The following is a 24,742-nucleotide window of genomic DNA, read 5'->3' as shown; positions in this document are numbered from 1 at the left end:
ACCCCCCCACCCCTATGCCACTGTCACCACCACCTCATCCCCGTTCGTTGGGGATTTGATTTTAACGGGGTCTCCCCCGCCGCGACGGTGAGGAATGGCGTAACTTGAGAGTCGCTGAACTCTCTGCATCCTTCTCCCGGTTATTTCTCCCCCGGTGTGGAGACGGAGTGAACCAATCCATCACACATGGCCGTGGCCCCTCCGTGCGATCACACCCACATGATAATAATATTACAAATCGTCATCATCCAACTCTGCACCGTCTACTCCATCTTGTACAAAGTACACTAACAGGTGTTATGGGTACTATAACTGATACCTCCCCTCCACATAACCTGCTGTTTCCCCGTGCTCTCGCACACACACACACACACCATATCTAACCCTGGAGGCCACCATCCTTCTCACCCCCATCCTCCTCTCATCAACAGGGTGTCACACACAGGCAGCTGCAGCCGCTGGCTGGCTTGAGGACCTCCTGTCTTTTGCCGTGTGACATGATACGCCCGGCGCTACATTGAGCTAATCTACAGGCCCATCACTGTCCCGCGGAGGGAGAAGTCTCTTCTCGAGACTCTGAGGCAGTAAATTTGTCAGGAGCGGAACGACGTGCTGGCTTCACCTATTACGTGTTTCATAAAGTTGCAGAGGTCCTGCAGCGACAGCTCAGAGTGGAAGGAAATGACCCCTAACCTTTATGAGAGATAGTGGCGGACAGCAGCCAAACTGCAAGAGAGAGAGAGAAGGGGGGGTCATTTGGTTGAAGGTACATTATATGTCCACAAGAGGGAGTAGTGGAGTGCTTCTTCTCTCCCTCTAAGTGCCATTAGACATGTACAGTGGATCCTTCAGTTAGTTTAGAAGATAGATATTCCAATACACACTGTAGAGTATGATATTAAAGTGTTAAACTGTAATGTAGCACTAAAATAATACAAATGTTTACCTGCACACAATTTCCCACATAGTTTAGAGCTGCTTAGAGGTCTAGAACTACAATTAAATTGAATGTAGTATATGTAATCAAAGTCTTTGACCATTAGAAACAAAACAAACACTATGGAGCATACTTGCTGGGGATTTTTTGGATACATGGACGACTCACACTAGCCTTCTGTTTTTGATGATATCATGCCGAAGAGTCGGAGTCTGTCTGTGTCACGGAGAATCCCAGACATCTGACCTCAACTTATTAAAACAGGATGTTGACCCTGCGGTCACTTCCTGGTGAATCGGCAGATGAGGTGAATGTCATACAGTAGTAAGGAAAAAACAGAACCCAATCATCCCATTCACGTCAAACTGACGAGAAATACATGAAAAACAATAACACAACATACATAGCCATCTAAACAACCGTGGGTTGATGCATTGTGGGGTTTGAGTGTTTTGCCAGGGGCTTACCAGTGACCACAAACGTACAGTCCTTTAAACAAAGCCCTAATATGGTATGCTATCTAACCATTGCAACCAGAAAAGGCAATATTGTCCATCTTCAAAATGAGTTGAATGTTTCAACTTAATTCTTTAGTCTAAGACGTTGGGGGAGGGAGGGGGTGGGAGATCATACTTTTTAAAGATCATACTATGGATCATTTAGCTATTTGATTTAGAATTTTATGACCCCTTTAAGGGTCAATCGACTCTATTTTTTATTTTTTTTATACATGTTGTGACGTCACGAGAGGCTACACAGCTTTCAGCGGGATTGCTCAAGTAGTGCAAGGAGACAAGGTTCAAACAAAACAAGGATTTTATTATAGGTCTTGGGAAATTAACGAAAATATAACAAAATTCTGTTCTCTTGTGGCTCTTTAAGGGTTAACAGTTCAGGGATGTCTCTTCCACATCCAAAATCATAATTCTCACTCGCTCAGATAACTTTTCCCCAGCCTTACTGTAGTCCACGTTGCAGCTAGTGGCCAACCCAGCAAAAAGTCCTTCCAAATGTCTCTCACGTATTTCCACAGGTGCATATATCCAAAGGTGAGTATTTCCCAAAGGTAAGTATCTCCAAATCCGTATATTCCTCATGGAAGTGGACGTGCAGCACTCTTGTCCTCCAGAGAGCCCAGGTTGGAGACTGTGTCTCTTCCCTTCCCAAACCTTCAGCTCATCAGCTCCTCATTTGTTTCAGCTGCGTGGGAAGATTGGCCATAGAGGGGTGGAGTTCCCGACCATACCAGCAGATGGAGCCATAGCTGTCTGGGTTTGCAGCCACCTCAGGGGGATGTAACGTCCCTCCAGGACACAGCCTCTCGTGACATCACAATGTAAAAACAAATAACTAATATTTCCTGATCTTTCTTATATCTCTCAGATATAGGACAGACAACTTCAGAACACACTTCCTTTTGTTGTTTTTTGGGGACTATCTGTTGTTCCATGTAGTGAATATGTTATTCAATGCATTTGTATGGGCTAATAGAAGCAAGGCCAAATAAACATTTTCATAATTTAAAAATATATATATACTTCAAAGGGTATTACAATTCAAAATCAAATAACTAAATGATCCTTGGTATGACCTTCTTAAAACAATTCCATATAGCTTAGTAGAGCCCTCCACCCCCGGCTTTGACAGGGCTTAGACTGTAATGGGTTAAAGAGTTTCAACTTGTCACACACTCTAAATACATGCATACAAGCCATATCAGAACTTCTTACTTTACATCACTGCAAACTGATGTGTACAATTCTATAAGACAAATAATTCAACAACCATGTGGGTGAATTTAACAGAAGTGAGAGGGGAATGAGCAATTTGAGGTTGGCAGCAGTAATGGATAAACAATTTTTTCAGTAGTTCATCAAATGTGATAGAAAAAGTTTGCAAGCCTTCCACTGTGTTCCACAAAGTTAGTGAAACACATGAGTCAGAAGTAGTGAGTTAGTAAAGGGTGGGATCAGGAGGGAGGAGGGAGGTATAATTACGGTAAGACACAGGGAGAGGTACAGAGGGAGAGAGAGAAAGAGAGAGAGAGACAGCAAAGAGAGAGCCCTGCCCACTCTCACAAAACCATTCAACTTGTGCACAGTGAGCACTCCCAGACTTCTACAGAGAACTACGCTTCCCTGGGGCAACCTTCTGAAGACGACTGCCCTTCCCACACAAAACCTCCCAAGGATCAGACATCATCTCCACTCCAGCACTGGCAAGACCATCTTCTGTCCACACCTGTCCTTCTCCAGCCATCTCTCCTTTTTAAACACAAGGATTATTATTTTTTGTTCTCACTTTTCCTCCAGTTTAGGTGTCACTTTTTAACTTTTAGTACAAGTCTTACAGCACTGCTGACAACATTTATTTGTCCAGAGCTTACCTTGTCTGGAGGAGTTTTTTTCTCTCTTTTGGCAGAAGGACTGATCGTTTTTCCCCCACTCTCATCATTTTGCCTGCCAGTTGGTGCGCACTGCACTGCTCTCCGTTGTCCCGGCAGCAGACCTCGTCTAGTCCAGGATGTCTCCTTTACCCCTGCTGAGTGGGATGCTGCTGCTCTTTGCCCATAGCTGTGCCGGGGCCGGCTCTTTGTCCGTGGCGATGGGTGGTGGCCAGACGCCACCACAGACTCAGTCCCAGCTGGTGCCGGAGGTCACCGACTGCCCGTCCTGCGCCCTGGCGCGGCTGAACGAGGAGGAGGACGGCAGCAAACCCGAGGTGGTGGAGGCGGTGAAGAGGCACATCCTCAACATGCTGCACCTGCGGGCGCGGCCCAACGTCACGCACCCGGTGCCCCGCGCTGCTCTGCTCAATGCCATCCGCAAGCTGCACGTGGGAAGAGTGGCCGAGGACGGCAGCGTCCAGATCGAGGATGAGGGCCACGGGCGCCCCAATGCCGCCGACATGGCCGAGACGACTGAGATCCTTACCTTCGCAGAGGCCGGTGAGTGCCACAGGTGTGTGTGTGTGTGTGTGTGTGTGTGTGTGGGGGGGGGTCGAGCATGTATATTTGAGAGAAAGAGAAAAAGAGAGAGAGCAATAGAGAGAGCAACAAAAAGGTCCTTATCTAAGGAGGCAGAAAACAAACAGGCAGCCTTGCTAAACGCTACAAAGGCTATAGGACTCTAACCCAGTTTGGCAGGTTTTCAGACCTAATTCTTTGAAACGACAGGCTTTCGACCTGCTTAATTCCACCTGTGTGATAGAACAGTTTAACCTGTTGACTCTACCCAGAGAGCTGCCCCCCACCCCCACACCTTCCCCTGCCACCCCGCCCTTAAGGTCCCTAATGACCCCCTGCTGCTTTAAAGAATACACAATTATCTGCTTAGAAAGCTCCCAGGCTTGTCCCTTAGCTCCCGTGTGAAGTTATTCAGAGTAGTGCAGTAGCAGTCGCCGGGAGACAGAATGAGTGTTTTTCTCAGAAACTGCAGCGACAACAAATAGAGTGAGAGAGCGAGAGCGAGAGTGAGAGCGAGAGTGAGAGAGCGAGAACGAGAGCGAGAGAGAGATATAGAGAGAGAGAGTTATTGAAAAAAAATGCTCCTCAGGGTAAAGAAATGACACTCTTATCCAGTTACTGACTCTACTCCGTTTTCTTCTTCCAAAGGTGGGTTGAAAGCTTGCTGTCGAGTGTAGAGTGGTGTGTTCAAAGGTGCTGTCAAGCCTATGATGTGTAGGGAGATCTGACTTTGCTCTGACTTAGATAGCCCAGGAGGGGAACATGGGATATAGAAAAAGCTGAACTGACCAATGTTCCTTTTTCCTCCCATGGCAAACTATGACTGCCATTGAAGGTGTAGAACGTTTTACAGTACAGTATTTTGGAAAGGGCTATTCGGTTCATAAATACAGTACTGTATAATTGGTGAGGTGGTCTTGAGTGGTCCTGAATCTTTGTTGCAGCAAGGGGGGTAGAGAGATGTGCTTGAATGAGAGTGTAAAGGAAGTGCACTCCAAGTCATGACTGGCATTTTGCAGTGAGTTCAAAAGCCCCTCTTCACAAGGGCTTGACAGATTACATTTAGCGAACTACTGCATTAGGCCTAGTTACACTCACACAACTTATGTTAAAAAACAATGGTTAGACTTTAATGAGAATGTCCTTCATTGTGTGATGTCAAGTTGTTGTTCCTGTTATGTGATAAAAAAAAGAAAAAAAAGAAAGAAGGTAAAAGCAAAGAATTCTAGAAAAACAATGTATATTTTCAACGTAGGCTCTTCCTGTATTGGGGTAGTTAGACCCAACTTTCCAACCTGTCAATTAGGAATTCTAGAAATATTCATTTTAGAATATGTATTTTACAGTACAATTTGATAGCTACATTTTACATTTTAGTCATTTAGCAGACACTCTTATACAGAGCGAGCTACAATTCAAGTAGCTGTAACATGGCATTGAAAACAACACTTTTCATGTCAGAATTGGGGGAATCTATTGATTGATTGATGCATGTATTGAGGTTGAGGATACAGTCAAGTTAAAAAATAAAACAGTTTAGCTCACTTCATTAGAATATACTATGGTGCTCATTACTGGAGCCAGGTTCCCTCCCTGACGTTCTCAACAGCATACACTTGAAATAAATGAACAGTTGAACCATTTAGGAAAACCTGAGTGAGAGTATGCACTATCATTTTTTAAAATGTTGATTAAACATGCAATTGTAAGGCATCCAGCTGCAATAGGATTGTGAGTTTGCTCAACAAAATGTTCACACACTAACTTTTTGTTGTGAGCATCAACATATTTTTTTAACAGTGTGTCACCATAAACACCACGCCTCGAGTTTACATCAATATGACAAAGACAGCCCAAATATTATTATACCAAAGCCTTACCATATAGATCAGGAAGCCGACAAAAAGATATGTGACATTTCTAATTGAAAACATCTCTCACATTCTTTGGTTATGCTTATGCCTACATTTGTCATTGATACATCTCTTGGCAACGCTTTCCCTAGGGTTGCAAAGCTACCGGTAACTTACCAAAGTTACCAGAATCTATGGTAACTTTGGTAATTTATAATTAAATAAATTTTACAAAATGTATTCATTTATAGTATTACTTTTTAATTTACAGTGAGGGAAATAAGTATTTGATCCCCTGCTGATTTTGTACGTTTGCCCACTGACACAGAAATGATCAGTCTATAATTTTAATGGTAGGTTTATTTGAACAGTGAGAGACAGAATAACAACAACAAAAAATGTGAAAATTTTGAAAAATGTAATAAATTGATTTGCATTTTAATGAGGGAAATAAGTATATGACCCCCTCTCAATCAGAAAGATTTCTGGCTCCCAGGTGTCTTTTATACAGGTAACGAGCTGAGATTAGGAGCACACTCTTAAAGGGAGTGTTCCTAATCTCATCTTGTTACCTGTATAAAACACACCTGTCCACAGAAGCAATCAATCAATCAGATTCCAAACTCTCCACCATGGCCAAGACCAAAGAGCTCTCCAAGGATGTCAGGGACAAGATTGTAGACCTACACAAGGCTGGAATGGGCTACAAGACCATCGCCAAGCAGCTTGGTGAGAAGGTGACAACAGTTGGAAGAAACACAAAAGTACTGTCAATCTCCCTCGGCCTGGGGCTCCATGCAAGATCTCACCTCGTGGCGTTGCAATGATCATGAGAACGGTGAGGAATCAGCCCAGAACTACACAGGAGGATCTTGTCAATGATCTCAAGGCAGCTGGGACCATAGTCACCAAGAAAACAATTGGTAACACACTACGCCGTGAAGGACTGAAATCCTGCAGCGCCCGCAAGGTCCCCCTGCTCAAGAAAGCACATACACAGGGCCGTCTGAAGTTTGCCAATGAACATCTGAATGATTCAGAGGAGAATTAGGTGAAAGTTTTGTGGTCAGATGAGACCAAAATCAAGCTCTTTGGCATCAACTCACTTCGCCGTGTTTGGAGGTGGAGGAATGCTGCCTATGACCCCAAGAACGCCATCCCCACCGTCAAACATGGAGGTGGAAACATTATGCTTTGGGGGTTGTTTCTGCTAAGGGGACAGGACAACTTCACAGAATCAAAGGGACGATGGACGGGGCCATGTACCGTCAAATCTTGGGTGAGAACCTCCTTCCCTCAGCCAGGGCATTGAAAATGGGTCGTGGATGGGTATTCCAGCATGACAATGACCCAAAACACACAGCCAAGGCAACAAAGGAGTGGCTCAAGAAGAAGCACATTAAGTTCCTGGAGTGGCCTAGCCAGTCTCCAGACCTTAATCCCATAGAAAATCTATGGAGGGAACTGAAGGTTCGAGTTGCCAAACGTCAGCCTCGAAACCTTAATGACTTGGAGAAGATCTGCAAAGAGGAGTGGGACAAAATCCCTCCTGAGATGTGTGAAAACCTGGTGGCCAACTACAAGAAACGTCTGACCTCTGTGATTGCCAACAAGGGTTTTGCCACCAAGTACTAAGTTATGTTTTGCAGTTGGGTCAAATACTTATTTCCCTCATTAAAATGCAAATCAATTCATAACTTAGTACTTGGTGGCAAAACCCTTGTTGGCAATCACAGAGGTCAGACGTTTCTTGTAGTTGGCCACCAGGTTTTCACACATCTCAGGAGGGATTTTGTCCCACTCCTCTTTGCAGATCTTCTCTAAGTGGTCCTCTGTAGCTCAGCTGGTAGAGCACGGCGCTTGTAACGCCAAGGTAGTGGGTTCGATCCCCGGGACCACCCATACACAAAAATGTATGCACGCATGACTGTAAGTCGCTTTGGATAAAAGCGTCTGCTAAATGGCATATTATTATTATTATTATTATTATAACATTTTTGACATGCGTTTTTCAGGATTTTTTTGTTGTTATTCAGTCTCTCACTGTTCAAATAAACCTACCATTAAAATTATAGACTGATCATGTCTTTTTCAGTGGGCAAACGTACAAAATCAGCAGGGGATCAAATACTTTTTTCCCTCACTGTATGTGTCCATATTGTTCATGAGTTTCTAATGGATCGACCACATGGTTCAAGATAAATTAATGATAAAAGCATCTAATCAACAGTAGCATTATTTTCAATTAACTCTGCAAGTCTTCCAAACTATTGACTTTTTTCACAACTGCCACCATTTTGGCGCCAAAAGATTTACAACAAAGACATATTGACATAGTAGAATCAATCATTTCAATTAAGCTGGATGCAGTCATAATGATCATAGACTGTAAGTCAAGAGGGTTCCTCAAGGTTTTTTTGGGAACAGTGATGGTTCTATGTTTAACCATAATGACTCAATGAACCCTTTGAGCCCTTCAATGGTTATTTGCAGTTCACAAATGGGTTCTTTGCTCTTTTAGTGATAATTAAAATGTAGGGGCGGTGGCTCTTTTGAATATTTTGTGGCATGGTTTTCTCACGGCTCTATTTGTTGAAAGACTCACGTATGGCTTTGCGTCAATTGAGAACAAATGTCTAATGATGTTTAATGGTTCTCAAACCTCTCCTCAGGGACCCCCAGCCATTCCAAAGCTAGCACACCTGATTTGAACTTGTCAATTAACACAATAATAAAACCTATGGAATTTTAACAATATAATATGGCTAGCCAGAAAGAAAAGAACCTTTGTCAGCTTCCTGCTTCCCCTGTTTGTCTCCTGGCCTCTAGAGGTCAGCTGTGTTCCCCTTTGCCTTAGTTTTTCCTCATGTGTCCTAATTAGCTTATCTATGTCACCTGTGCCTTGTTTCCCCTTGAGTATTTTAGCTGTGTGTTTTCCCCTTGTTTCTCACTTGGTTATTGCGTCCTGTCTATGTGTCTCCTGCTTTGTCCCACCGTATCAGTCCTAGTAAGTTATTCAAAGTTATCTTTAGTTTGTTTTTCTCCCCTCGGGGAGTTGTTTTGTTTTGCCTCCTGTTTTGGAACATTAAATCTACTTACCTGGAGTATTGCCTGGGGTGTTTCATTTGGGTCCTACAACATCTCCTCTGTGGCTAAGGGGTAGTACCCCCAGCTCTACACATTTGAGACCGGAGTTCTAGCCCGGCTTGTGACAGAATAACCAAGTCAATCATGGACCCAGAAACACTCAGTTCCCAGGACCTGTTGGCGGTGATCATTCGACATGAGGCTTCTTTCCAGCGCCATGAGGCCGTTCTCAGCCGACAAGAGGAGCTGATGGCTAGACATTCTCAACTCCTGGCCGAAATGATGAGTTCCCTTCACCAGCTCTTTGAACGCCTCCTTGGTTCTCCCCCCTTCCCCCGGTCACCTCCCAGTGACGACAGGCCTTCTCGGTTGGCGGAGCCCCCGACTACCACCTCCCAAGCCCTTTTCTGGGGATCCAAGCTCTTGTCAGGGTTTCCTCACCCAATGCTCCCTCACCTTCGAGCTCCAACCCTCAAGTTTTCCCACAGACCGTTCCAAGATTGCCTACCTCATTACCCTTCTTTCAGACAAGGCGCTCGCCTGGGCCTCTGCGGTGTGGCAGTCCCAGGAGGCCTGTTGTGACTCCCACGCTGCATTTGTAGAAGAGTTCAAGCGGGTGTTCGATCATCCTGTCAGTGGGCGGGAGGCTTCCAAGCGCCTACTGTCTCTCCGTCAGGGCCCCCAAGCACGGCAGATTTTGCCATTGAGTTCCGAACCATAGCAGCAAGGAGCGGATGGAATGATGAAGCGCTGAGGGTCTGCTTTCAGGGAGGGTTATCTGAGCCCCTTCAAGATGAGTTAGCCACCCGTGAACCAGCTGAAGATCTCGAGTCCCTCATAGCCTTGGCCATCCGCCTGGACAATCGTCTAAGAGAGCGGAGAACGGCTCGCCGTCAGGTGTCTCAGTCCCAAGTTCCTCTGAGCAGCTCTGTTTCTCCTGTTTGGACTCCGTCATTCAGAGCTGCCCGGCTCCTGAACTGCTCCAGGATTCCCGGAGAGCATGCAGTTAGGCCGTTCCAGGCTTTCTTCCAACGAAAGGGAACGTCGCATGAGGGAGCGTCGGTGCCTCTACTGCGGGGTTGCCGGCCACTTCGGCTCCACTTGCCCCGAGCTTTGGAAACGCCTGTCCCCGCCCAGCTACAGGAGGGTTGTGATGGGGAAAATTAGAGCTCCTCCTACTAACGCGGTCCTAGCTATTCCAGCCACTCTGTCCTGGGAGGGCCACCAGCATCGGGTCCAGGCTATGATCGATTCCGGTGCCGCAGGTGATTTTATGGATGTAACCTTGGCTAAGGAACTTAAGATCCCTACCCAACTACTTCCTCAACCCCAGGCAGTTACAGCCTTAGATGGCAGACCTCTGGAACCAGGAAAAGTTACTGAGGCGACTCAGTCCCTGCGACTTAACATCTCTCAACACCAGCAGGAGGAGACCTTCTATCTCATTGACTCTCCCGAGTATCCTATTATCCTGGGTCACCCTTGGCTATGCAGACATAATCCCCAGATCGACTGGCCTACTGGCACCATTCTTAGCTGGGGTCCCACTTGCCAACTCACCTGCAGGCTTCAGAGTTCCTCAGCCCCTAGTACCCAGTTTCAAGAGTCTGTTGACGTCTCCCGAGTCCCCAGTGTTTACCATCGGTTCAAAGCAGTGTTCAGCAAGGCCCGGGCTACTGCCTTACCGCCTCATCGCACTTATGACTGTGCCATTGATCTACTCCCTGGGTGCTGCCCTCCTAGAGGTCGGATCTTTTCCCTTGTCCTCCCCGAGCACGCAGCTATGGACACCTACATTAAGGAGTCCTTGGCAGCCGGCCTCATCTATGCCTCTACTTCCCGGCTGGGGCGGGCTTCTTTTTTGTTGAAAAGAAAGACGGGGGTCTGAGGCCTTGTATTGATTACCGGGGACTCAACAAGATCACGGTTCGGAATCGATACCCTCTTCCTCTCATGGCCACTGCTTTTGAGCTGCTTCAAGGGGCTTCCATTTTTACTAAGCTGGATCTCCGCAATGCTTACCATCTCGTGCGGATCCGGCCAGGAGACGAATGGAAGACGGCGTTCAACACGCCCACGGGACACTATGAATATCGGGTGATGCCGTTCGGGCTCACCAATGCCCCCGCAGTATTCCAAGCCCTGATTAATGATGTTCTCCGGGATATGCTTAATCTGTTCGTCTTCGTGTACCTGGACGATATCCTCATCTTCTCGAGGTCACTGAAGGAGCATGAGGGGCATGTTAGCCGGGTTCTCCAGAGGCTCCTTGACAATCACCTCTACGTTAAGCCTGAGAAGTGTGAATTTCATGTTTCTCAGACTCAGTTTCTCGGGTTTATTGTCACTCCCGGGCACCTAGAGATGGATCCCAAGAAGGTCAAGGCGGTCCACGATTGGCCCACACCTGCCACGGTCAAGGAGGTTCAACGGTTCATTGGCTTTTCTAACTTCTATCGGAAGTTCATCAAGAATTTCAGCTCGGTGGTAGCCCCCTTGACGACGCTTACCAAGGGAGGAGGGACCAAGATTCACTGGGGTCCGGAAGCAGCAGGGGCCTTCGAGGATCTCAAGCGCCGCTTCACTTCTGCTCCGATTCTGGTGACCCCTGACCCAGAGAGACCTTTCGTGGTGGAGGTGGACGCCTCAGAGGTGGGGGGTGGGAGCCGTCCTGTCACAGAGGGGTGCGGATGGGAGATTACACCCTTGTGCCTTCATGTCTCGCCGCCTGTCTGAGGCCGAGCGCAACTACCACGTGGGGGATCTAGAGTTGCTTGCGGTTAAACTGGCCTTGGAAGAGTGGCGCCATTGGCTTGAGGGGGCTCAGCACCCTTTCCAGGTTCTCACAGACCACAAGAACCTGGAATATCTCCAACAGGCTAAGCGGATGAACCCTCGGCAAGCACGATGGTCCCTTTTCTTTAATCGATTCCAGTTCATCCTGACTTACCGACCTGGCACCAAGAACGTCAAGCCGGATGCTCTGTCTCGAGTCTATTCTCCCGAGGTACAAGAGAAGCCCTTGGCATCGATTATTCCGAGGTCTAGGATCGTCGCACCTCTTCAGTGGGAACTAGAAAGAGGGGTACGAGAAGCTCTTGCCCATGAGCCCGATCCAGGCGGTGGTCCTGCCGGTCGCCTGTTCGTTCCTCTCTCGGTTCGGGCCCGCGTCTTGCAGTGGGGTCATGAGTCGCCCCTTGACATGCCATCCTGGCAGTGCTCGCACACTGGAGTTCCTCCGACGGCGGTTTTGGTGGCCGTCCATCAAGAAGGACGTGCAGGTCTTTGTTGAGGCCTGCCCTGTGTGCAACCAGGGAAAGTCGACACGCCAGCGACCCCCAGGGACTGCTCCATCCCTTACCTGTTCCTCGAAGGCCATGGTCACACCTTTCTCTGGACTTTGTTACGGGACTTCCTCTATCCCAGGGCAACACCGTCATCCTGGTGGTGGTAGACCGTTTCTCTAAGGCTGCCCGGTTTATTCCCCTGCCCAAGCTGCCCTCGGCTAAGGAGACTGCGGAGCTCCTCATGAACCATGTCTTCCGGATATTTGGCATTCCCCTGGACGTGGTCTCTGACCGAGGTCCCCAATTCTCGTCCCGGTTTTGGGGGGCCTTCTGCAGGCTTATTGGGGCCACAGCCAGCCTATCGTCAGGATTCCATCCAGAGTCTAATGGCCAAACGGAACGGATTAATCAGGATCTGGAGACCACCCTGCGGTGTATGGCGGCCAGTAATCCCACGTCTTGGGCCACCTATATTATTTGGGCTGAATATGCCCACAACACCCTCCAGTCCTCAGCCACCGGATTGTCCCCCTTCGAATGCCAGTTCGGTTACAACCCTCCTTTGTTTCCAGAGGAAGAGGCGCAAGTTGGTGTTCCCTCGGCCCAGCGCTTTGTCCAACGCTGTAGGCGGACCTGGAAGAAGGCCAGGTGTACCCTCCTTCGGACCTCCCAGAGATACCAAAGTCAGGCTAATCGCCACCGCCGGACGGCCCCTAGTTTCCGAGCTGGTCAGAGAGTTTGGTTGGCCACTAAGAACTTGCCCCTCCGGGTCGAATCCAAGAAGCTTTCCCAGAGATACATCGGCCCTTTCCGCATTTCTAGAAAGGTTAACCCTGTGTCGTATCGTTTAGTTCTGCCTCGCTCCCTTAGAGTTAACCCCACTTTCCATGTTTCACTCCTTAAACCTGTCTTGTCTTCTCCTTTTGCCCCCCCCACAGACCCCCGCCACCTCCCAGGATCATAGACGGCCAGCCAGCCTACACAGTCCGCCGGATACTGGACTCCCGGAGGGTCCAGAACTCTCTGCAGTATCTGGTGGACTGGGAGGGCTACGGGCCAGAGGAGCGCTCCTGGGTTCCGGCCAGGGACATCCTGGACCCAGGGTTGATCCGAGATTTTCGCACCCTGGGGCCAGGGTGTTCTGGAAGGAACGTCAGGAGTCGTTCCTAGAGGAGGGGGTCCTGTCAGCTTCCTGCTTCCCTGTTTGTCTCCTGGCCTCTAGAGGTCAGCTGTGTTCCCCTTTGCCTTAGTTTTTCCTCATGTGTCCTAATTAGCTTATCTATGTCACCTGTGCCTTGTTTCCCCTTGAGTATTTTAGCTGTGTGTTTTCCCCTTGTTTCTCACTTGGTTATTGCGTCCTGTCTATGTGTCTCCTGCTTTGTCCCACCGTATCAGTCCTAGTAAGTTATTCAAAGTTATCTTTAGTTTGTTTTTCTCCCCTCGGGGAGTTGTTTTGTTTTGCCTCCTGTTTTGGAACATTAAATCTACTTACCTGGAGTATTGCCTGGGGTGTTTCATTTGGGTCCTACAACATCTCCTCTGTGGCTAAGGGGTAGTACCCCCAGCTCTACACATTTGAGACCGGAGTTCTAGCCCGGCTTGTGACAACCTTGTATGATTCTTCAAATGGTTATTTCGATAACTTTAGGAAAGGGTTCTTTATAGCACCATAAAGGTTCCATTTAGAACCTTATGAGCATGGTTCTTTATAGAACCTTCAAAAAAAGGCTATATATAGCAGCAAAAAGGGTTACAAGCCAAATAACCCTTATTTGGCACTATATAGAGCCATTTGTTTTTTGTGTGTAGTAAATTATTCTCTGAATTCAAATTGTGATGAGAAGTTTATGTGGCATGACATTTAGTCACATTATCATTATTCAGAGTTGTTTTACATTTACATTTTAGTCATTTAGCAGACGCTCTTATCCAGAGCAACTTACAGTTAGTGAGTGCATCAGAGGGCTACTAAATAAATCTCCTTTGCGGGACTCCTGTGCGGGTCACTGTTGGGTTCCACATTCACATTCTCTGTACTTGTTGGCTTATATAAAAAACCATAATAGTCTCCTTTACTATAAATAGGCATTTGAATGAACTTTATATTAAATGGGAAGAGTGGCCTCACACTTCTGCTTGGGGGTCTTTCATAATAAATACAAAAAAACTGTAAATAACTAGGGTTAACCAAGCAGCATGGACGTTCTGCTGCATATAATTGCTTCATTCAATGGAATATGGGCCCCAATAATTATTTTGGGCTGTTGGGACAGTATCTCATGAAAGAGCCTTGCTCACTGGGTGGAAAGTGTTGACTGCTGGTAGTGCCAATTTCCTCCGCAGTCTGTGTCCGCTCTCCCCTTCAACCCCCCTACCCATGGAGTAGCAATCACATCATCAGTGAAATTCCAATGTCCACATTTATCTTCTGGTCACTGCAGTCTCGTCTCCGGACACATTGATTGGGCTACATAGACTAACTACAGTGGCTGCTAAGATTTGTTGGTGATTTAAGAAGAGAAGCACATTTTCTCATGAGACTGAAGATGATCAACATGTACATTTGTATGAGAAACAGTTATTATCTGCCTATTAGGTGTAAGTTAACTAATAGTTCCATTAAAATGCCCTCATCAGCCATGTATTTTGTGTATTCAGCACTGAAATCAGTTATCAAACTCAAGGACTCCTCTCACAAGGACTTGGGAGGCTGAGGTCACATTCCACATCAGTTACAAAAGAGTGTATCCTCCTAACCATACCTCTCCAATAATAGTTAATTACTTTTAGATTGTGGTAGAAAATATAATGCAATGGCAAATTATTGTACTGTAGCCTAAATTGGCATTCATAACCTCTTTTTTTATGTCTCTTTTTTGGCTTGTTAACCTGCATGGTTGAGAGGTTTAACTACTGTTTGATGTTGTCTGATCGCTGCCTTTGGTATATATATGCAATGAACCATTAGTGCTGCTAAAAGCAAAACACTAAAAAAGACATTTGCTGTTTTTTCCTCAATGCTGCCACTACCATTCATTCTTGTGCCATGGCCAGAGCAATTAAATATGTTTTGGAATGTGATGCCAGAGCTCTTTATAAGAGCCCCGGCATGACATGACCAACAGAGTCTCTTTTCTGATATCTCCAAATGAAGATTATGCTGCCAAGGCCTACTCCAAAAGGGCATCGAGAAAGTGTCCCGACATCGAGTCAGACAAAACCTTTATGGTTCATAGAGACTATTCTAGCTCCTTTAACGAAGCCCAGACAAACACAAAACAAACGGCAGCCAGTGGTTTCGAGCAATGGTAAAAAACAAGGGGAAAGATTTGATAAAAAGGGGAACTTTGTAAATACTTTCCCATATCTCTGGGATGGCCAAATAAAATAAACCGACTGGCGGATGATGCCTTGGGAGTCCGGTTGGGAGTCCGGTGTTCTGTTGAGTTGTGTAGCTTTTCAAGCAGGATAGGAGGGCACCCACGTTCCCATGAAGGTCATGCTGCCTCAGTGAGAGGGAGACAACTAGAAGCCTTGGGCAGGTCTTATTGACTGGCGTGGAATTCAAATTGGCCCAATCACTCCTCACCTCACCTCTCCACTGTGACAGCCCATGTGTGGTAAGGTCTCTTCTTGCACAATACCTACACCACAGTATTTCTTGGCTTGAATTCAGCCACTAACATCTGTGAACAGATATTGAACAGCTACAGAGTAAGCAGGAGATTGGGATAGGATCAGGTTTACAGGTTAGTCAGAGCTTAGTCAGACCTATTGTATCTTCACATTAAGTCATGTGTTGTGACTGAAGAGTCTCCTGGTCAAATGTGTGGCATGATTGCACATCACTGGGTGCTTCTCCATCTCCTTCTCTAATTGCTGTTGTCAACAGAAATTTGAATAGAGGATTTGAATGGAATATTCTTGACATAGACCAAATAATATATTTTGGGGGGGATTACAACCCAAATTTAATGAATTACAACCTGGCATTAAAGAGCAGCTAGATAGACAGGATGTCTCTCACTCTCCCAGTCTCCAAAGGTTAGGAGTCAGAGGAGGCTGTATTTCTCCCGACATAGCTCATTGTTCTTGGGAGTGCCTTGGCCTGTGATGCCTTGGCCTGCGGTGCCTCAGAGCGACTGCTGCACATCTTCCTGGGCTTGGGTGTCTAATTGTGTGTACAGGGTCATAAATCAAGCCCACCGCTGGTTCATCTCCTTCCAAAGAGGCCAGCACAGTGTTTTTGCAAGTGAGATAGTGGAGAGTGAGATGGTGAGGCTGAGAGTCCAAGGAAGCAAGTCAAAGGGGCTACATGACCGATGGCACCACTGACCTTTGCAATTTCTGTGGTCAGTTGATCGACTCGGCTAAGATGGAACGTATCGTAAATGTTAGTTGGACCTTTTCCAAAGGGTTCAATTTGTATGCAGATGCACTCTGTTAACCTTGCAATAGTGCTTAGGGAATGCTATTGGAATGATTTCAGGTACACATGAGATAGCTTGTAACTTTTTTTATCGGTCTATTAAAAGACAATTGCCATGAGCCCTGCAATGTTTTACAAGCATTCTTAAAATGTAACTGCTTCAATTTGGTGGTGATAGCATCTAACGTACATCCTAATGACATTCATAGAACACTGGGTTCTTTGCACAATGGCTCTCCAACATCGCTGTCATTGTCAGGGAACATTCCTGGAATGTCTTGAGACCCACATATGGTTGTGTTAGAGCAGGCAAGTGCACCATTCAAGAGAAATCCACTTGGGAAGAATGAGGTGATTGGCACTTTCAGAGAAAAATGCTGCTAAAAATTCTGTTAATTATATTTGTCAAGAAATGCAATAAACCTATTACTTATCGATATTATAATTCAGAACTTTGATATTTACAAATAAAATGTGGTTATATATGATGCTGTCCAGGAGACAGTAAGCCATTACCTTTTAGTGATTGATTTATCAAACCAGAACTCTTTCAAAGTTGCAGCAGGCAAAGAGGCAAATATTTCAAAGAGTACTCTGTTTAGTCTGCTCTGAAAGTAGGTCTTCTAACTAGTGGACTGAGAGTTGGCAGGTATTGAAGCTGCTACAACTACCTCCAATACAACTGGCAGGTCACAGGTTGCAAAACAATCTGATAAAGTTTGTATCGGACTGAGTTCAAGTGAATCTCTAGGCATTTTTGTTCAACTCCTATTAAATTAGGCAGTAAACCTGTATCAAATAAGGTCAACTGGATTAAGAGTGAGAATATTGAGCACATTAATTAGGACAGTATTTGGATAGAAGAGGAACCCACCACTAATGCTCCTCTAAGCTGTCAGGTAATTCGGGCTCACTCCTTTTTTTGAAGACAAGCAAAGGTGGAGGTAAACATTTTTAAATGTCATTTTTAAATTTTGTGTGCGGGACAGCTGTGCAAACTGGCTACATTGTTGTTTATTGTTCAGGAATTATTGTACCGCTCTTTAGTCGTTTCCCCTTCTTTTCTCACAAATTATTTCAGGAACTGTGTTGAGCAGCGGTGCACTCAAACGCTCTTCTCAGGGCAGGTTTTCTTTGGGTTAGGGCCCCCTTGGGTTTGTACAGTCCCATTCTTTAGCCCCAGTGCAGGATTAAGGAAGAACAATGGCAGAGCCAACGCTGGCAAAGCCAAGTTTGTGATGCAGCGGCTGTGTTTGGACAGATGGGTTTGGGCACAAAAGAGCAACAGCAAATTCTCCATTGTTAAATTAACACTGAGTGTTTCATTTAACACTGGTCCAGTGTCTATATGGGTCCACACTTTTCAATGTTAAATTAACACACTGCCTAATGTAAAGCCTTATTTGCATATTTCCCAGAGTGTCTTACCTTTCGAGTGAATTGTAGAGTTACCACCCATAACTGTATTTGTTAGTGACAAAGACATTGTTGTTGCATTCATCCATTTTCAGTCCTGCAGCCTTCACCAAGTGAGATCTTAACCGAATATGTTATCATTAAAATGCAATTATTTAACACAATACAAGACATATTTCATGAGGCCTTTTTTGAGGGCCTAGTTTTACCCTAATACAGCGGCCTGAAACTCATGGTTTACAGGCCACATCAGTTGTGCAAGTCACTTTATGATGTCTTGAAAACTGATGTGTAATTCCTACTGGAATCCAGCCACAGTGGGGGTATCCAACATTTTGCATTTTTATTCACCCTTCAACCTGCATTCAGAATGACTGCCTGGTTGGGAAGATGAAGATTTGAGACTACCTAAACCATCTAAACTGGAACAGCTATTTCAGTAACGTGTACAATAAATCCAAGTAACAGATTGGAATAGTTTAGAATAAATTATGTTATTTATATTTGAGTAAAATAAGATTAATTAATCAATCGATGTACATGCAAAAACATAGATATTGAAACAAACACTTCTAAAAATCAGCCTGCAATAAACCATGCTGGGAAATATGATAATGATGGGAGTAGTTTTGGTTTAGCACTGGTTATAAACACCAACACTTGGGTTCTTTTACACCAATTAGTGTTAATTTAACACTTGCATGGTTAATTCATTATATTTCCCCTAATGTTATTAGCCTACCCCCTCTTTCTCTTTCTATTGTTGCTTCATTCCTTCCTCGCTTTCAACAGTTAAATGAAATACGTTTCATTGTCCTTATCTTCATCATTCTAATGACATCCTTGAATAATATAGGACTAGAATTAGATGCAGAAGGCTTTCACTTCTCTTCACGGAGATTGAATGGTTATCGGTCTGAATATGTAACTGCTATAGCCTACCGCCATCACACGTTCACTGCTGTATTTAACATTCAGCAAAAAAGAGCTTGCGTCCCTCTTCGAATAGTCTATTGGTGTAAGAAATGCTAAAGAAAAATAATGTCCAGCAAGCTATTCTAGTCTGGCTTTTCCTGCATGGGACTCCAAGAGCTAAAGAGCGTTTTTTAAGGAGAGGCCAGCGGAGCACAGGTGCTTGTGTATTGTGCAAGAGACAGAGGCTACAGTGGGGGAAAAAAAATATTTAGTCAGCCACCAATTGTGCAAGTTCTCCCACTTAAAAAGATGAGAGAGGCCTGTAATTTTCATCATAGGTACACGTCAACTATGACAGACAAATTGAGAATTTTTTTCTCCAGAAAATCACATTGTAGGATTTTTAATGAATTTATTTGCAAATTATGGTGGAAAATAAGTATTTGGTCACCTACAAACAAGCAAGATTTTTGGCTCTCACAGACCTGTAACTTCTTCTTTAAGAGGCCCCTCTGTCCTCCACTCGTTACCTGTATTAATGGCACCTGTTAGAAACTTGTTATCAGTATAAAAGACACCTGTCCACAACCTCAAACAGTCACACTCCAAACTCCACTATGGCCAAGACCAGGCTGGGAAGACTGAATCTGCAATAGGTAAGCAGCTTCGTTTGAAGAAATCAACTGTGGGAGCAATTATTAGGAAATGGAAGACATACAAGACCACTGATAATCTCCCTCGATCTGGGGCTCCACGCAAGATCTCACCCCGTGGGGTTTAATGATCACAAGAACGGTGAGCAAAAATCCCAGAACCACACGGGGGGACCTAGTGAATGACCTGTAGAGAGCTGGGATCAAAGTAACAAAGCCTATCATCAGTAACACACTACGCCGCCAGGGACTCAAATCCTGCAGTGCCAGGCGTGTCCCCCTGCTTAAGCCAGTACATGTCCAGGCCCTCTGAAGTTTGCTAGAGTGCATTTGGATGATCCAGAAGAGGATTGGGAGAATGTCATATGGTCAGATGAAACCAAAATATAACTTTTTAGTAAAAACTCAACTCGTCGTGTTTGGAGGACAAAGAATGCTGAGTTGCATCCAAAGAACACCATACCTACTGTGAAGCATGGGGGTGGAAACATCATGCTTTGGGGCTGTTTTTCTGCAAAGGGACCAGGACGACTGATCCGTGTAAAGGAAAGAATGAATGGGGCCATGTATCGTGAGATTTTGAGTGAAAACCTCCTTCCATCAGCAAGGGCATTGAAGATGAAACGTGGCTGGGTCTTTCAGCATGACAATGATCCCAAACACACCGCCCGGGCAACGAAGGAGTGGCTTCTTAAGAAGCATTTCAATGTCCTGGAGTGGCCTAGCCAGTCTCCAGATCTCAACCCCATAGAAAATCTTTGGAAGGAGTTGAAAGTCCGTGTTGCCCAGCGACAGCCCCAAAACGTCACTGCTCTAGAGGAGATCTGCATGGAGGAATGGGCAAAAATACCAGCAACAGTGTGTGAAGACCTTGTGAAGACTTATAGAAAATGTTTGACCTGTGTCCTTGCCAACAAAGAGTATATAACAAAGTATTAAGAAACTTTTGTTATTGACCAAATACTTATTTTCCACCATAATTTGCAAATAAATTCATAAAAAATCCTACAATGTGATTTTCTGGATTTTTTTTCCTAATTTTGTCTGTCATAGTTGACGTGTACCTATGATGAAAATTACAGGCCTCTCTCATCTTTTTAAGTGGGAGAACTTGCACAATTGGTGGCTGACTAAATACTTTTTTCCCCCACTGTATATGTTAAAAGCTGATTATGCGTAACCCATCATCAATTAGCTAAAAATAAGGGTAATACTGCATTGAATGTATTACTTGAAAGTGGTAGGCTAGGACATCTATATATAGGGCTATACAGTATATCAAGAACAGGATGATCTATTTTGGATACAATTTGAATGGAGTTGATGGAGAGAGAGAAAGACTGCGAGAGTGTTCGTGCATGCACTTATTTAAAGCAATGATATTCGAGTGATAGCCTGTTTAAAACTCTGCAGCTGCAATAATTTTTGTAAATATCTTTACAATTAAAAAACAACGTGACCCCCGAAAGCCAGATGGAGATGGGTAAATTAGACATGCATTCAGTCCTTATATTACAGTAGCATAGGCTATGCTGCAGCAAATGTAGGCCTACCTGTCACAAGAAAAATAGTTACCATGATGAAATGAGACTGTAGGTCTACATGCATTGTGAACTGCGCTCTATACTGAGATGGGCTGTCTGTCCCCACCATGAACGTTTATTCATCATGCAGATTCATCATGCCATAGAGAAGCCAAATTTAGACATCACATATAATTTAACAGTTCCATTTCACGCCATGCTGTTCATATAAATAATTTATCATAATTTGCCGATTTCTCGCAGTTATTTATCCCGGGTTTTGGGCAATAAATCCCGATAAATCTCGGTAACCGGGTTCCCGCCATTCAACCCAGAGCCAAATAGAATATCCAGAAAGTGAGCTTTATGCGTTGTTGAGACATCACTTTGTAAAGATGTTCCTTTGTAAATGGAAGAGATTAGCTTAGACATTCAAAATGATCTGTTAGGAGAAAAACTGACCAGAACTTTACTATGCGTGAAGTCATGTCAAGCAAGGAAATTCTAATGATAGGTGTGCCATGCCTAAAATGACTCAGTCTAATTGATGTGGCCCTATCACACCCCATCAGATTCAGATGTGGCCGGTAGAGTCCAAGAACCAGACAGCAAAGCATTTACTTACGCTGAGCTCAGACTTGATTACAATGCTTTACTAATCTAATCCTTCGATCCTCTCTCTTTTCTCCTCCTCTCTAGGCGACTCCCAGGGTATGGTCAACTTCCTCATTTCCAAGGAGGGCGGCGAGCTGTCTCTGGTGGACCAGGCTAATGTATGGATCTTCCTCCGGCTGGCCAAGACCAATCGCAGCCGTGCCAAGGTCACTATACGCCTGTTGCAGCAGCGCCTTGGCGGAGACGGCCATGAAGAGTCGGTGCCAGTGCCACTGGCCGAGAAGGCGGTGGACACACGGCGCAGTGGCTGGCACACTTTCCCCGTGTCGGCCAGCGTCCAGGCCCTGCTGAAGGGCGGCGGCAGCATGCTCAGTGTGAGGGTCTCCTGCCCGCTGTGCGCCAATGCTGGCGCCACGCCCATCTTGGTGTCGACCAGTGGCAACCAGGAGCGTGAGCAGTCCCACCGGCCCTTCCTCATGGCGGTGGTGCAGCAGGGCGAGGGCGGCGAGCCACGGCAACGCCGCAAACGGGGCCTGGAGTGTGACGGCAAGGTGCGTGCTTGCTGTAAGCGCCAGTTCTACGTCAATTTCAAGGACATTGGCTGGAGTGACTGGATCATAGCGCCGGGGGGCTACCACGCCAACTACTGCGAGGGCGACTGCCCCAGCCACGTGGCCAGCATCACAGGCTCCTCGCTCTCCTTCCACTCCACCGTCATCAACCACTACCGCATACGGGGCTACGCGCCCTTCCAGAACATTAAGTCGTGCTGCGTGCCCACGCGGCTACGCGCCATGTCTATGCTCTACTACAACGAAGAGCAAAAGATCGTCAAAAAGGACATCCAGAACATGGTCGTAGAGGAGTGCGGCTGCTCGTAAAAAGTTCCTGGCGGAACTGGTGGGGCTGGGAGGTTGGTCTCATGCCCAGAGAGACAGAACTAAACGAAAGAGGCCCTTTATCTCTCTCTCTCTCTTGCGTGCAAGACACTTGTCAAGACCGACTTCTATTTGGACTCAATGACTTGCTTGTTCTCCATTGTTGGCAAGTCCAGGGGGGTATCTATAACTCAGAGAAAACTCTGTGGCACTTTCAAAAAATAAAATTAAAAGAATATCTAATATATTTTTGTTACTAAACAAAGGGAGGGAGGTGAGAGGATATTTATGTGACCCAGATGCGGTGTAGTTGCTCCTTTCATGCACTGCAAGACGAGAGACCATGCGAATGAGGTGCCTGAAAAATATACAAACTATGCAACTTGTCAAGTATTACGATTAATTTCAGTTTTTTGCCTCTTTCATTTTCTCAACTGTTTACTTTTTCTAAACTAAAAAAGAGGAAGACTTTTTTTTTGAGTGTGTGTGCATGTGTTCATTATGTGTACATGCGTGTTTGTGTGTGTGAGTGTGTGTTGTTGAGAGATACTTGAAAGAAACACGTTGGACCAGATGCTGGAACCAAACATTTCTCTATGTACAATTATTATAATTTGTTATTGATGATAATATTATTGTTTGATGTTTTTGTTACATTTTTGTTTAAAAACGTTACGAACGTTTTCAGTTTGCACTATACTAACATTCTGATCAGCCTAGTCACAAATATCAATGGTATTCTAAGAGAGGTTAAAAAGCACTTATGAATCGAAAAATCTATAGAGAACGTGAGTTTAAAACAGAGGTAACGAGAAAAAAAGACGAGATATAATTTAGAGAACACATAGATGTATTACTACAGCATTTTTTGACCACACCAAAGAGTTTGTGTAAGTATTGCCAACCATCATTGTGAGGCTGTTACAGATCAAATGTCAGCATTAGCATAGCCTAGCATCAGTGCCCAAACATTCCTTCTGCTCCTGCACAATGACTTCATTTCCCATAATGCTCCACTCTAACCTATATTTTTCAAAATACTATCTTGTTGGAGAGCGGCTTATAATTGTATTATTATAATTTAATTATAATTTGATTATTATTGTAAAAGCACTTACTGTAGGCCAATGTTGTCGCGTTTTGTCAGAAAATGAATGTCTCCATTGAATTTGGAAGTCTGAAATATGTTTCCTGAAATTCTAGTTAAAAGAGTTTCATATTTCAAAATATCTCGCCAAATATTGGAAGGTCCCATCTTACACCAAGTAAACGTTTTTGTTTGGAGAGTTGGTTTCTTTCGCTTGCCTTCATACAACATTGTACATGTTCCAATGTCTAAAATGAAGCAATTAGAAACTTTGGTAACACTTTATTTTACTGCCCGCTGTTTACCAGCTAATTATTTAGAAATTACTTAATAATTACATAGTAATTATACTTTGGCTTCTTTGAGATTCATTTACACAAGCTTCACTATGTAACATTTGGTACTAGTTAAAGCAGGTAGTTACCAGTATTATGGATATCTATTTCAATGTTGATAGTGTGGAAGTACAAGCAAGTATCCATTGCGCATAGTTTCTTAGTTAATACCATGTCAAGTGTACCAGTTTAAAATGGGCTGTAAAATAAGTGTTACCGAAACATTCCACACAAAGTTTTGTCTTGCAGTATAGACTCATTTAAGAAACACATTAATGTACCTTACAGTGTGCATTAATGTGCATGCAACATCAATAGAGAAAAATAAATAAAAAGTTGTTGTATTTGTTTTCATTTTCTTTTATCAATACAAAAGAATTGACACTGAAACAAGTGGACTTAGAATAAAACATATATTTTTTATTCTGTATATATTGAAATGCAGATACCAATATGTTGCATTGCTTTGTTGTACAAATCAAAAATGTGCTTGTGGCAAAGTTTTTTATCTAATTTATTTTGCAGTATTCTTTTTTGTTTCGCTTCACCATTAAAGTTAAAAGGATGTACACTAAAACAGAAATGTGTTGTTTCTGGTTTTGTGCAGTTTCTGAAAAGGTGTTCTACGCATGTTCAGTCCAGTATATTTCAGTATATTTGGCCTTGTGCGTGAGCACACACACACACACACACACACACACACACACACACACACACACACACACACACAATTAGGAAATGAGTCTCAGAGAAAACCGTCTA

At 44.7% G+C, this 24,742-nt stretch overlaps 1 protein-coding gene across 1 annotated transcript; it reads left to right on the top strand.

Moving 5' to 3' along the window:
• The first annotated feature begins 2,981 nt into the window (after positions 1–2,981).
• Positions 2,982–24,536, top strand: LOC121549963 (inhibin beta A chain-like). The gene is made up of 2 exons (XM_041861991.2): positions 2,982–3,884; positions 21,765–24,536. Exons 1-2 carry the CDS (start codon positions 3,461–3,463, stop codon positions 22,559–22,561), a joined length of 1,221 nt encoding a protein of 406 aa, XP_041717925.1. The 5' UTR covers positions 2,982–3,460; the 3' UTR covers positions 22,562–24,536.
• The last annotated feature ends 206 nt before the right edge of the window (positions 24,537–24,742 follow it).

This window comes from Coregonus clupeaformis, chromosome 34, assembly GCF_020615455.1.
Source record: "Coregonus clupeaformis isolate EN_2021a chromosome 34, ASM2061545v1, whole genome shotgun sequence".
Taxonomy (NCBI): domain Eukaryota; kingdom Metazoa; phylum Chordata; class Actinopteri; order Salmoniformes; family Salmonidae; genus Coregonus; species Coregonus clupeaformis.
Note: the sequence above shows the minus strand (reverse complement) of the source record. Positions and strands in the feature narration are given on the sequence as shown.